The sequence below is a fragment of the Lathyrus oleraceus genome, chromosome 3 (assembly GCF_024323335.1).
Source record: "Lathyrus oleraceus cultivar Zhongwan6 chromosome 3, CAAS_Psat_ZW6_1.0, whole genome shotgun sequence".
In the NCBI taxonomy this organism is placed as follows: Eukaryota; Viridiplantae; Streptophyta; class Magnoliopsida; order Fabales; family Fabaceae; genus Lathyrus; species Lathyrus oleraceus.
The window spans coordinates 510,478,351-510,492,567 of NC_066581.1; the positions used below are offsets into that span (position 1 = coordinate 510,478,351).

The window sequence follows — 14,217 nt, forward strand, 5'->3', positions numbered from 1 at the left end:
AGGCTAACCAACGATACAATCCAGATACCCATTTCAATATAATGCGAGACGAGTCACAACGAACACTATGGAGTGTCACTGAAAGAAAATGCTTATACCTACTTCAACCAAAAACCAAAACCTTCACAAAACTCCTTCAAATCCACGCTTTCATTCTCAGAAACTCTCTCCATAACAACCTCAACCTCCTCACCAAGTTCATCTCATCTTGCACTACACTCGCCTCTTCATCCTCTCGCAAAAACCACGCTCTTAAAATAGTTCAACACGCTCGTCGTTTCTTCGACCACACTTCAACCCATAACCGCGACGAGTTTCTCTGCAACACTATTATTAATTCCCATTTATCCGTTCGCCAATTCGATGAGTCTTTTACTCTCTACAGGGAGTTTTGTAGAGGATTTTTTATACAAAACTCTTATACATTTACTTCTGTTTTGAAGGGTTGTGTGGTTTGTAACGGTGTGAAGGAAGGTTTGGAAGTTCATGGAGTTGTTTTGAAAAATGGGTTTTGTTTTGATTTGTATGTGGGGACTAGTTTGATTGATATGTATGTGAAATTTGGTGATGTGGGTTGTGCGAGGAAGGTGTTTGATGAAATGTCTGTGAGGAGTTTGGTTTCCTGGACTGCGGTTATTGTTGGGTATGCTAGGTGTGGTGATATGAGTGAGGCGAGGAAGCTTTTTGATGTTATGCCGGAGAGAGATGTTGCTGCTTTTAATGTGATGGTTGATGGGTATGTTAAGATGGGGTGTATGGATTTGGCGAGGGAGTTGTTTTATGAGATGGGGGATAAGAATGTTATTTCTTGGACTAGTATGGTTCATGGTTATTGTGAGGATGGGGATGTTGATTCTGCTAGGTTTATGTTTGATTGTATGCCGGAGAAGAATGTGATGAGTTGGAATGCGATGATTAGGGGGTATTGTCAGAATAAACGACCGCATGATGCGTTGAAGTTGTTTTGTGAAATGAGGGGGAATTCGGATGTGGAAATGAATGAAGTGACTGTTGTGAGTATTCTTCCTGCTGTTGCTGATTTGAGTGCTTTGGATTTGGGTGATTGGATTTATGGGTTTGTGCAAAGGAAGCAGCTTGATGGATCTATTCATGTGTGTAATGCGTTGGTTGATATGTATGCAAAATGTGGGGAGATTGGAAAAGCGAAACTGGTTTTTGAGGAGATGGCGGAGAAAGATACAGGTTCTTGGAATGCTTTGATAAACGGTTATGGAGTTAACGGATGTGCAAAGGAAGCGTTGGAGGTGTTTGATGTTATGTTACGGGAAGGATTTGAGCCGAATGAGATAACTATGACTAGTGTGTTGTCTGCTTGTAATCATTGTGGTTTGGTAGAGGAAGGAAGAAGATGCTTCAAAGCAATGGAGAGATTTGGAATTGTGCCACAGATTGAGCATTATGGTTGTATGGTTGATCTTCTAGGAAGGGCTGGATGTTTGGACGAGGCTGAAAGTTTGATTCAGGCCATGCCTTACGATGCTAATGAGATAATATTGACTTCGTTTCTGTTTGCTTGTTGTTACTTCGAAGACGTTTCAAGGGCAGAAAGAGTGCTTAAAGAGGCGGTGAAAATGGAGAAGGAAGGTGCTGGAGACTATGTGATGTTGAGAAATCTGTATGCTACAGAACGGCGATGGGCAGATGTGGAGGATGTTAAACAAATGATGAAGAAAAGAGGATCCAATAAAGAGGTTGCTTGGAGTGTTATTGAGGTTGATGGTAGATTTAGAGAGTTTGTGGCAGGTTATTACTTGCATTCGCATTCACATCTGGAAGTTATTCAGTCAACATTGGGACAGTTATGGAAGCATATGAAAGTTGAAACAGTTTATTGAAATTCGAAAGAAGACAGAAAGTTGAAAGAATGGTCAAAACAAAATTAAAATTCAAAAAGACGGAGAAACGCGCCTAGTTCTGGATTTGTTTCAAAATCTATAGCCATAAGTTAACCAGAAAGATAGCAATCACTGAATAGATATGACCTTTTCTGTGGCGGAGTTATCAGAAATGAATTGCTTAACCAGTTCTATTCGCCGAGGAGTTTTTCAGCTGAATTTTAATAATAAATTTGTTCTGACACTAGAACAAGCTTTTGTAGAATACATTATATGCATACATGAATGAATGAGTAAATCCTCATTTTGGCAGTTGAGATTGCAAACCAGATGATTGTAATTCAGTTCATCGTCTTACGCATTTCGATTGAAACGACTATAATTGATAAGGGGACTCTAACCAATGATAATGATGATGATGATGATGCAAAGAATATAAAATAAAGTATTCATTCAATTATTGAAGTAATAATCCCCAAGTACATTAAGAAACAATAACAAATAAAACTAACAGCATCCTTGAAGAAAGAACATGTTCTTCATATTCACATAGTATAAAATGAACTCATTTCTTGAACTAATGGCATCCACAAGCTCTTGAAGAAACAATCATTGTATATACAATGCCACCAATCATCTCCTGCTTAAACTCTACTGGCCAGATCTCTTCCTTACCGTCCTCGTGTTCTTCGGGAAAGGTGACCTTAATGTTGAACACGGTTTAACAGAACGAATGCTAGGTACAACATTCTCGGTGACCATGTCAGAGTCCGAAGCTTGAGCGAGAGAAATAGGTTTTTGCTCCTCAACTAATTCCTCGGATTCCCCTTTGGCTTCCCCTGGAACCTCAAACTGAGTCGTAATGGCAGCTTCGATCGAAGGAGTTATCCCTTCACCAGTTGATAATGGATTATCCATCCAAGGTTGATCTTCTTCACATAGCTCAGAGTTATTTCGAGATGGCCCGATTGTGTTCGATTGAGTTATAGAACTGAACTTTCCTGGATTTTCAGTTATCACGGTATTAATCCGAGTTTTCAAGTTCTCAACTTGTGACGACAACTCTTCAATCTTTTCAATCAACTCAAGGAAGGATTTGTCAGTATCCTTACGATGATCTACAGAAGACCGCGTATCGTTCAACTTGAACTCCTCAGCATTATCAACATCACCTTCTCATATCAATGAAACGAAAATTAGGATTAAAAACTTTGAATGTCATGGAATGTAGAAACATATATATTGCTGATACTTACTCGTGACATCATTACGAGAATCTTCAACAGGAACATCATGATCTCGGTTTTTATTCTCTGGACAATGGCAGAATAATGAATGATTATCATCAAAGAGAAATACATCAGCATAAAGAAAATACTACAACAAACCGAGTAACGTCGTACCATAGTAAGAGAATAAACAATGGTTAGACATATATGTTGATAAATCACATTCTTCAACTCTCTTTCTTTTCTTTCTCATCATGACTTCATTTCTTTTAATTCCATCAGATTTAGGTACTGACTTGATATGCAAAACATCTCCCGCAGGCATCAAAAATCGAAGTTGTTTTTGTTGATCATATGCCGCAATTGCTTCTTCGTATTTCTTTGCTTGGGAGTCAAGTTTCCTCAGTTGAATCTCTAGCCATTTACATCGCTGCTTTATAGGAAAGATGAACTTCTTCCAATGATCAGTCATTTTTCTCTTTCTGAACCGAAAAACGCGTAAAAGTTAGAACATGCAACAGGATGAAATCCTAATAAAAAACACATTGCAGACACCACAAGGTAATTTGAGGATACAAACATGTCATTTACGATGTATAACTGACAACTTCAATCACGAGGGCCTATCAAGCACAGACACCGACGCAGATACCACTAATGTTCGAAATGTAGGACACCGATGCAGATAGATATTACATAATAATTAGATTGAGTAATATCAAAACCATGTGAAATTTGATGATTCGAATAATCAAAGTTAGAAGCAAAACTCAACCAATCAAAAACAGAGAAACAAGCACACAGAGATAAATATCGTAATATCCCGCAGCAGCAAAATCATAAAAAAATAGGCAAAATACATCATAAAAAAGTGTCTGTTACCGATGCCCCGGCTGAGTCGGAGGTTTTTCGAATCGAAACTAAAAGTTCATTTTCATTTGGACACTTGGATGAGGTGTCTGACATGTGTTGCACGGGGTGTCCATGTCGGAATGTTGTTGGACTCAGGATACACCTAAGACTAAGTGTGTACATGCTTCAAGAAAAAAAAAACTCAAAAATAGACGAAATGAAACAGTCTAAAACTCAGACCCGCAGATCAAACCGATAAGACCTCCGGGTCATGCTTCGATTTCTTCAATCGGTTCAGCAGTATTAACAACAATAATAAAAACAACCGAATTTATCCATGTAGCCAACCCCACTTAGTGGATAAGGCTTGTGGTTGTTTGACTTCTCCGTCTAATCTAGTCTCCTTACCACCGAATTTACAGGTCTTTTCTCTACATGCCGAAACCAGCTAAGTCTATCTTCAGCAGTATTAACAAATGGAAAAAATCAAATTCAATTAAGCCAATAACAGTTCAATCTCGGTTCAACCGAGATCCAACCATCAAATCCTAGTTTAGTCACAATATAAAACATACCTCAATCGAGGCAAACCCTTACTCCGTTCATCACGAATCGACGATTCCGCCTCATCAGAATCAGTTAATGCAGAACCAGGACACGCGTCGCCATAAGAACTGGAGCTCGAACTCTCAACAACAGCCAAATCCATACAACTATTTTCCACACCCTTGAAACCAGAATTCCCAATTATATCCACTTCCACATCCCAGTCATCTTCAATTCCATTGTTCTGAGTTTCAGAATTCATAACAACATTTTTCCCTTTTGGGTCTGAAATTGAAACACCAAATTCAACATTTGTTACATCATTATCTTTACCTAGGTCACCCTTTTCTTCTTCTTCTTCTTCCATCATTACCTGTTCAGAAATCATGTGAACATCTTATGATTCAAAAAAACATGCTCATAAACCATTTGAATGAAGAAATTGCAGGTTAACAATGGCAAAACCATAAAAAAAAAAACAATTCCACACAAAATATACAAGAAAACAATACGCTATTGTTATAATTCAGCGAAAGAACAGACACAAACAACACTGAAATACAAAATACCTATGAATCGAATGGTTGAAATTAAGGAGAAAAGGATGAGAAAAAGAACACTTACGAGGTAAAATTGTCTCTGATCATGAACTTGTTGTGACTGTTTAGATTTTTCTCTGTTTTGTGTTTTGTTAAATTCTATGTACTTTTCTATCTATGTTATTATTTTATTTTGTTTTACTAGAAGAAAATTATTACTAATAAAAAATAATATTAATTTAATAAATAATAATATTCTTCTAGTTACTTATATTATTTGACTTTTTAATATAATAAAATTAATATTATTAATGGGAATAATATTAATTTAATACAATAATAATACTATTGATACTCATTTTATACCATTGTATTAGAATATAAATTGTTGATCTAAAATTCAATAACCAACACATTTTATTGCAAAGGAGACATCACATTTATTTATAATATATATTAAATTACTATAAAAAAATTATGCCACATCCAATGGTGACCAAAATACTCATAAGTGATAAGTATGAGGGATCATAAATTAGTTTTTAAAAATAAAAAAGATTAAAAATTAATTTTTGAAAGAAAAAAAAGAAGAACAAACATTGTATTTAAGTCATAATAACTTTATAAATTGTGTTAAGTTTTTATTTGAAAAATAGATTTAATTAATTTGTAGAATATTGAAACATTGTATTTAAGCCATAATGATTTTATAAAATACTAGACTATGACCCGGCAATCCGTGGGTGTAGATTAATTTTTTTAATTAAAGTTTATAATATGATTAAAATATTTTTAAAAAAAAGATGATATATTACATAAATAAAAATATATATGTTTAGAACATAAAAGTAATATATAGAATATATATTTAGAACATAGAAGTAATATGTTTTCTATAAATTACTTTTATTGGAGATAATTGTATTTAGGAGAAAAATGTTTAATGTATTTTGTTAAAAAAATTAAATTTACTTATTATGCACATAGTGTTTAATATCATGAATTTTTGTATTTTTTATATTTTATAGATTATATTTATTAGAGACAATCATATTTAGGAGAATAATGTTTAATGCATTCTCATTAAAAAAATTAAATTCACTTTTTTTATGCGCATAGTTTCTAATATGTTGATTTTTGTTAAAAATTTTAGTTTAATATTTAGAAAATTTGTTGTGAAAACGATTTCCGAATTATAAATATAATTATTTTTTTTTATCGCTAAGAAATCCACAAGGGTAAAAAAGAAGAAAACAAAAAGAACACAATGAAATTGGTTATAAACTGATATTCGTTACTTTCTCTTTAAAATAAGATTACAAGTGTTACATAATAGCAAATAACTTATCTCACCCTAATTATGATTTGTATTATGCAATGATGAGAGACTAGTATGTTATTTATAAGAAAACTAACATACTAAATTAATAGGCTTTTTACACACAGACTCATTACACAAGCTAACTTAGAGAACAAGTTAACTTAAACAATTGGGCATAACACACATGCCCACATTCGGGCATAACAAACATGCTCACAATTGGGCATAACACACATGCCCACAATCGGGCATAACAAACATGCTCACAATTGGGCATAACAAACAGGCCTGATTCGACATGCTAACAATCCTATCATAATTTGACTACAGTATGTGAACAAACTTCGACGACGACATGCTAATGATCCTGTCGGATTGTCGAACCAATAAGCTACCATTCGATCATACTAGAGTTCGATCAAATATCTTACAAATCAAACTAACTTTCTTCATGCAGCTTTATCAACTGCATAATCAATTTTTTTGTATCCTTTAACATAGAGTCCATGGATGCGGCCCCTTCGACGCTTCTAAACAATCCTGTTGAACCAGTAGGGATTTCATCTTCAAGCGCCACTGACCAAAATCGTTCACTCCGATGAACTTTTCAATCTCATACTTTGTTGACGGCATCTTCTCCAGGCTCACAACACCAATTTATTGTGAAAACGATGTCGACATTACAAAGTATAATTGATTTCATGATCTGTAAGAAACCCACAAGGGTAGAAAAGAAAAAAGCAATAAGAACACAATGAAATTGATTAATGAGAGACTAATATGCTATTTATAAGAAAACTAACATACTAAACTAATGGGCTTTTACACACATGCCCATTACACAAGCTAACTTAGAGAACAAACTAACTTAAATAATTGGGCATAACAAACAGGTCCAATTCGACATGCTAACAATCCTAACATACGACTACAACATGTGAACAGACTTCGACGACATGTTAATGATCACGTCGGATTGTCGGACCAAGAAGCTACCCTTCAACCATACTAGAGTTCGATCCAATATCTCACAAAATTAAATTCACATTTTTATGAATATGAAAGTGATAGAGTTTTTATATTTTTGATATTTTATAAAGTACATTTATTATAGATAATCATACTCAATGCACTATAAAAAAGACTAAATTAAATCTACTTTTTTATGCATATATGTAATATGTTGATTTTTTTTTTGGTATGGGTGTAAGCGGATCTAAAAAATTAATTAAATCGATAGTTCAAACTAAACCAAACTGAAATAAAGTCGATTGTTTTTAGTCCAGTTTTAAAATCAAACCAAACCAATAAAATCAATGTGGTTTGGTTCGATTCTCGATTTTAGTTTTTAGGAACCGACAAAACGATGAACCGAACCAACGAATATAATTACGCTCTAAATCTTTTATTCCATACATCATTAAGTCCACATTTTGTATCGCTCCAACCATTCTCCATCTTTGTTTACACTCATTTCCTTTCAGCAAAAGATGTATCTAGAACCAAACTCCAAAACATAGAAAGTAGAAATCACAAGTCATAAAAGCATGTTTTCACTTAATCGCTGCTCTCGCAGTCCATCACAAGTATTTCTCTATCCACCGTCATTCTAATATGTTATGGTCGTCTTCTTCATGTTCGAATTCTTTTCGTTATTTTTCATTGTTTTTACCTTTTTCTTCAACAAAGTTCCTTATAGTATTGTTACAAAATAGTTTTAATGCGTCTTTGAGATGTGAAACATGTTAATTAAAGTGTATTTTATTGTGTTCTATTTATTAAGCTTTCAAATCCCTTCTCAATTCTATAAAAAAAATGCTATGTAACTAAATCAAATTATCTGTAATTATTTTACTTTAGAATTGTGAGTCCAAATAAATTGAAATCATGTGGTATAAACAATATTCTAAAAATAAGACTAAATAATAATCTACTACAGTAATAAATAATTTTCATACCAAGTCATCATTACATATCTCACATACATTTCTTAATTTTCATACTATTCTTAATTCTTAAATCATCAAAACTCTATAACTATTTAATGTTTAGTAAAACTCATTCTTTTGTAATTTATACTATTACAAAAACTCACAATCTAAAACAATTCCTCAAATACTCTTAATCAACAAGTATTTGTAAAATCCATACAATGAAAATCAATATATGCAAATGAGTTGTAATGCTTTCATACAACAAATATTCGCAATCATCGGATAACACGATCAATAATATTAAGAATATGCATTCTTAATATTAAGATCTGACTTTAAAAATATGGCGAAAGAAGAAGAAAAGAGAGAAATCGATCTTTACTAATATTTTCATGTAATTTTCAGCTTCTATTATTGTCTATATTTTCTTTCCACGAATCTTCGAAATGGTGAAAACTTCTCCTTCATATTCGTTTTTTATAGGATTCCTGAAAGAGATTTGTTTTTTTAAAGAGAGATAAAAGAGATCAAACCCATCCTAAATTTTTTTAAATAAAAGTCTTAACTAAAAAAATTGAAATTCAGAAGAAACTTTTAACATATTTGAAAATGGGTTGGATGGGTTAGAGTTAGGGATAGCAAAATGAGTCGTCCGCCCCGTCCCATCTTAAGCCTGTCAAAAAAGGGGTGGGGTGGATGAACCCACCAAGTGAAATTGAGTTTAAAAATCTAATCCGCCATGTCAAGGTGACAGGTTGGCGAGCGGCAGGCTCGTCTGCCTATTTTTTATATTTATTTTTCATTTTCTAATAGATTAATAGGCTTATTTTTACATTTTAATTAGATTTTTCACATATTTTTTTTTATAAATTATATTTTTAACAAAATTACTTAAAAAAAATATTGCATATATTCACAAATAAATGTATAAAATAGAATCATCAATAAGAGTTCCAAAACTATAGTTTAAGTATTAATCCTCAACCAACCAAAATAAATATTTTGAGTGCTTGATAACTAGGCTGGCGGGGCAACTCATTCATTTTATGGTGGGCCAACTCGCCCATTTTATGGTGGGTTTTAGGCGGTGCAGGATTAAGGCGAGGCAGACTGAGTGGGTAGGCGGACACAAAATTCCAATCTAATCCGTCATTTTGTTGCGGGTGCGCAGGCCAGTCTGGCGGGCCACACCCGTTTTTCCACCCTTAGTTAGTGTAGCAGATAAAAAAGTGAAAATAAAGATGAGATGGGTTATATTATATTGAAGAAGAAAATGAGTTAGAAATCACGTGGTGTGGTCATAGGAAAAAATAAAATTAAATAAAGTGGTGACTCGATGCTTTGAAATAGTCAAATAACTAACGTGACAAACTATGAGATCAACAAGGGCAGTGTTGGAATTTCATTTTATGTTGATTATGATTTTGGGATTAGGATAATTAGACTTATTAAGATTTATAATATATAGATGTTAAAATTTATCAATAAAATAGATTTGATTAATTTTTAGAATATTTAGTTATTTGAGATTTTTTAAATAGGTCTCTTAACTAAAATTCTTTGTTTATCATATTCTTCAACTATTTTCTTCTTCTTCCAATTATGGTTCGGGTGTAAAATTATTGTTTTAAATAATATTGGGCCAGACAACATACCTATTGAAGCGTGCAAAGTTCTTTGAAATAGAGGTATTGAGTGACTCACCAAAATCTAATGAAATTATGAGGTCAAAGAAAATGTCAGATGAATGGAGAAGAAGAACTTTAGTTCTAATTTGTAAGACAATTGGGATATACAAAATTGTGCAAGTTATAGGGAGTTAAACTTATGAGTCACGACATGTAGTTATGGGAAAGTGTGATTGAACTGAGACTAATAAAAGAGACTCAAATCATTGAGAATTAATTTTCTTTTATGCTTGGGAGATCGACCATATAAGCAATTTATCTTATACGACATGGGATAGAGCAGTATCGGAAGGACCAACAAGACTTGCACTTAATTTTTATTGACTTGAAGAAGAAGTATGGTAGATTTCCTAAAGAGATTTTATGGAAATCCCTAGAGAAGAAAGGGGTTAGGATTGCATATATTTACGCTATCCAAAATATGTATGAAGGGGTATGACTAGTGTGCAAATACAAGGTGGAGAGACAAATAATTTCTCCATTATAATAAGTTTACATCAAGGTTCAACCATAATAATAAATAGAATTAATAGAATATATAATATTATAGAATTAATAAATTATAGTGAAATATTGATTATATAATAATAAATAGAATTAATAAATTTATTTATTTAATATTAAATATAATTTATTTCTCAATGAGATTTTTTCGAAAAAACTCTTTTTCACATTTTTTTTCCGGCTGGGTGCGGTAGCTCAGTGGAATGAGTCTAAATTGTAATGTTACATTTGCAAATAATTTGTTTTAGGGAGACAGTTTGGGACCACCCTAAGAAAAGGCGACGACATGAGGTCGCCCGAAGGGAGGTATCACTTCCCTTAAGTTTTTCTCGCCTCTAGAGAGAAAAAACGTGGGATAAAACATGTCTTGAATAAAGAGAAAGTCATAGTCGTTACTGACCCACGTCTCCCTTGGGAATTGGGATTCAACTATCCACCTTTTGACTAGGTATCAAGAACTCCTATAACTACATTACCCCTCAAGGGGATAAGAGAGAGATTCTCACGTCATACACATTTGCCACTACTCAGAGAGCATTGTGCTCCTAAGTAGCCTTAACATCGTCAATATAACTGCCCACCTGCAACCCAGCAACGCTAGCCACCAACAGGATCTCTCGCCTCACGTGAGTTGGTCCCTCAAACAACCTCAAAAATCAGTGTACAAGACTACTCTCTGCCGTGAGCTAGCCCTCACCCCCAAACATACAATATACCTACTATGGCCTCTGAGTCTCACTGCCCTTGCAGGGGAATACACACAGTGGCACCCACCATGGGGCTCATTAAAACTAACATGGGCCACACCCCTTTTTAACAACCATCACCTTTCCTGTCGTACCCTTAACTCCAACACCTAACTATTATCAGCCATGATAAGCATAAAAGTTTCATCCCTTACTCATGAGGGTACCGACGGTACAGGCGACGACGAGGCCATGGAAGAATTATAACGCCATAACTGAACGTTGGAGAATGATGTCCAAAACATTAGGCAACGCCAGCAAGAGGTTGATCCCATGAAAGAGGTGGAACTGTTGGATCCTCATCCATTCTCGGGCGAAATATGGGCCCCTCTTTCCCAGAAGGTTTCAAAACCCGATCATTGGCCAAGTTCGATGGACGCAGTGATCCCTACAAATGTGTCACCTCCATCAACACACAAATGGCCATCATAGGAGCCCTAAACTACCTAAAATGTAATTTGTTGTTAGGAAACTTCAGGGAGGCCACCCTCAGATAAAATATGTTCCTTCCTCGTGCCTCTTTTAACAGCTATCAGGAGTTAGTGAGAAATTTGGTACACCAGTTCGCTGATAGTTGCCACAGGAAGATGTCCACAACGAGCATGTTCAACATCCGCCAAGGTTCGTCAGAATCATCGAGGGTTATCTCGTCTACTTCAATGATGCCACCATCAAGTTTTCCCTCCAAACCAAGAAATGTTTGCGGGGGCATTCCAAAGTGGACTCAGGGTGGGACACCTCAATGAATCCCTTACCCAAAAGCCAACACTCACGCTAGCCGAGGTAGTCACCAAGGCGGAGTGCTACATCAAAGACAAAGAAATAATGCTGAAAAGAAGGCCCAAAACGTCAAAGAGTGCATTACCGGTGTCGAGAGCTCTCATCCCACAAGGAATAACAGTTTTCATTGGTCCAAACAAATCAATGTGCAGAAGTTCTAACGGTCTAGAGGTAGAAACAACAATTTTTTCTTTGAAGGATGTTTTAGAAAACTTGCCTTTCTGACATGCTTCACAAAGATTATCTGAAGCGAACTTCAGGTTGGATAGACCTCTGACTAATCCAAGCTTATTTAGCTGAGAAATCCTTCTCATGCTAATATGGCCCAAACATCTATGCCATACTCATTACTCCTCATTAACAGACATTAGACATTTTACATTTTGATCTTCAAGATCAGAAAGTCTAATTTTATAAATGTTGTTCTTTCTCTTTCCGTTAAAAAGGATTGTACCATATTTATGACTGATAGCCTTACACGAATTTTGATTAAAGATGATATCATAACCATTGTCACTAAGTTGAGATCCTTTGCCAGCTTCAAGGCAGTTACCATAGGTCTCCATTTTTTGGAAAGACTTTTGATAATTTTCTTGACATGGTCAGCTATAGAGTATCCTTTGTCCAGAACTGTAAGTCCTGCAATAAGCATCTGAAACCTTGAGAACATAGTCTCAACTATTTCATCATCTTCCATTTTGAATGCCTCATATTTCTAGGTTAAGGCCAAGGCCTTTGTCTCCTGTACTTGAGCATTTCCCTCATGAATCATCCTCAGAGAGTCAAAAATGCAGAATCTCTATTTATTATCTTCTCATACTCTGTATAAGAGATAGCATTGAGCAATAAGATTCTGGCCTTATGATGATTTTTGAAATATTTCTTCTGTCGATCAGTCATAACACTTATTGCTATAGTATTACCTTCAGTATTCATTGGGTGAACGTAGCCATCGACTACAAGATCTCAGTGATCAACATCGTAACCAAGAAAGAAATTTTATATTATATCTTTCCAATAGTCAAATTTCTCACCATCAAAGATTGGTGGTTTTGCATTGTAGTGATCTCTGTCATTATTGTTAACAACGTTAGCAGCGTTAGCAACAACTATTATTTCTCATACAAACTGGATTGATATTGAACACGATGAGGTGTTGATAAAACTTTTATCACAGTAAGAACCGGAGCTCTGATGTCAATTGAAGGTGTGAAAAACACAAGAAATTGGGGTTTGAATTGAGTTTTACAAGCAAAAGCTTTTTCCAAAATAAGAACACCACTAACAAGTTAATAACGAAGAGATAAAAAGTACAAGTATTTTTATCCTGGTTTGCTTGAAACTCAAATCTACTCTAGTCCACCCGCCAATGTGATTTTATCTTATGCACAAGGACATAATCCACTATAATCAACAAATTACAATAATCACAAAGAATAACCTTCTTTTTCTTCTTAAGGATCTGACTATACCCTAGTCTCATTAAGGACTCACAAAGAACAACCTTCTTCGTCTTCTCAAGGACAATCTCCTTAAGGAATCAAACAAATAGTTTGAATAATATTTTGTGTGTTACAAGATGCTTCTATACAAGTATATTTTACACAAATGAATAACAAACACTTAAAGGAAAACTATTTACAAACAAATGATAGTTTTTTACAAAGAAAATTGGCTTGTCAAAATATTGTGTCACCAACGTTTTTCTTCAAGTCTCCAAGTCTCACTTATATAGCATAGAAGAAGACCGTTGGAGGGAAAATGGAGAAAGTTCATTGAGCGGTTGTCCACTATTGGATGGGAAAGGAGTGACATTGCGTACTATCCTTCGCCCATAAAATCAGTGATAGGTGTGATGTATAGTATTGTTCTTGCCCACAGAATCAGGTAGTGAAAAGGATGTTCGATTTGTACTATGTATTATTTGATCATGTTCCCATTTAATCTTATTTTCAAGTTCATTGGCTTTTGATGAAAGTTGATGAAACACGAAATGAAGAAACATAAAGTTGAATTCAAAAACTTCAGAATCTTTGGTTAGAACCTTGATAGCGTCAGTAGTCTGGCTTGAGATCTTCAGAGTCTTCAGAATCTTCAGCCAAAACCTTAATAACTTCAATCGTCTGGATTGAGATCTTCCGAATTTTTAGCTACATAACACAACTTCAGAAGCTTTCCATTCTTCAGAAGTTTGGTGATCAGAGTCACGTCCAGAAGCATGA

General features: G+C 34.6%; 2 protein-coding genes across 3 annotated transcripts; one reads left to right on the top strand and one right to left on the bottom strand.

The window, feature by feature from the left end:
* On the top strand, nt 1-2,168 carry LOC127128491 (pentatricopeptide repeat-containing protein At2g44880). Its single transcript, XM_051057841.1, has one exon. It carries the CDS (start codon nt 42-44, stop codon nt 1,854-1,856), a length of 1,815 nt encoding a protein of 604 aa, XP_050913798.1. The 5' UTR covers nt 1-41; the 3' UTR covers nt 1,857-2,168.
* A 124-nt stretch (nt 2,169-2,292) lies between these two features.
* Nucleotides 2,293-5,221, bottom strand: LOC127128492 (uncharacterized). Of its 2 annotated transcripts, none has more exons than XM_051057842.1 (5): nt 5,108-5,221; nt 4,513-4,856; nt 3,260-3,567; nt 3,113-3,169; nt 2,293-3,028 (listed from the first exon to the last, which is right to left on the bottom strand). In XM_051057842.1, the coding sequence occupies exons 2-5, from the start codon at nt 4,851-4,853 to the stop codon at nt 2,508-2,510; spliced, it is 1,227 nt and encodes a 408-aa protein (XP_050913799.1). In that variant the 5' UTR covers nt 4,854-4,856; nt 5,108-5,221; the 3' UTR covers nt 2,293-2,507. The 2 variants fall into 2 exon arrangements, with proteins under 2 accessions (XP_050913799.1, XP_050913800.1); XM_051057843.1 differs by having other exon boundaries at nt 5,053-5,123.
* Nucleotides 5,222-14,217: the final 8,996 nt, after the last annotated feature.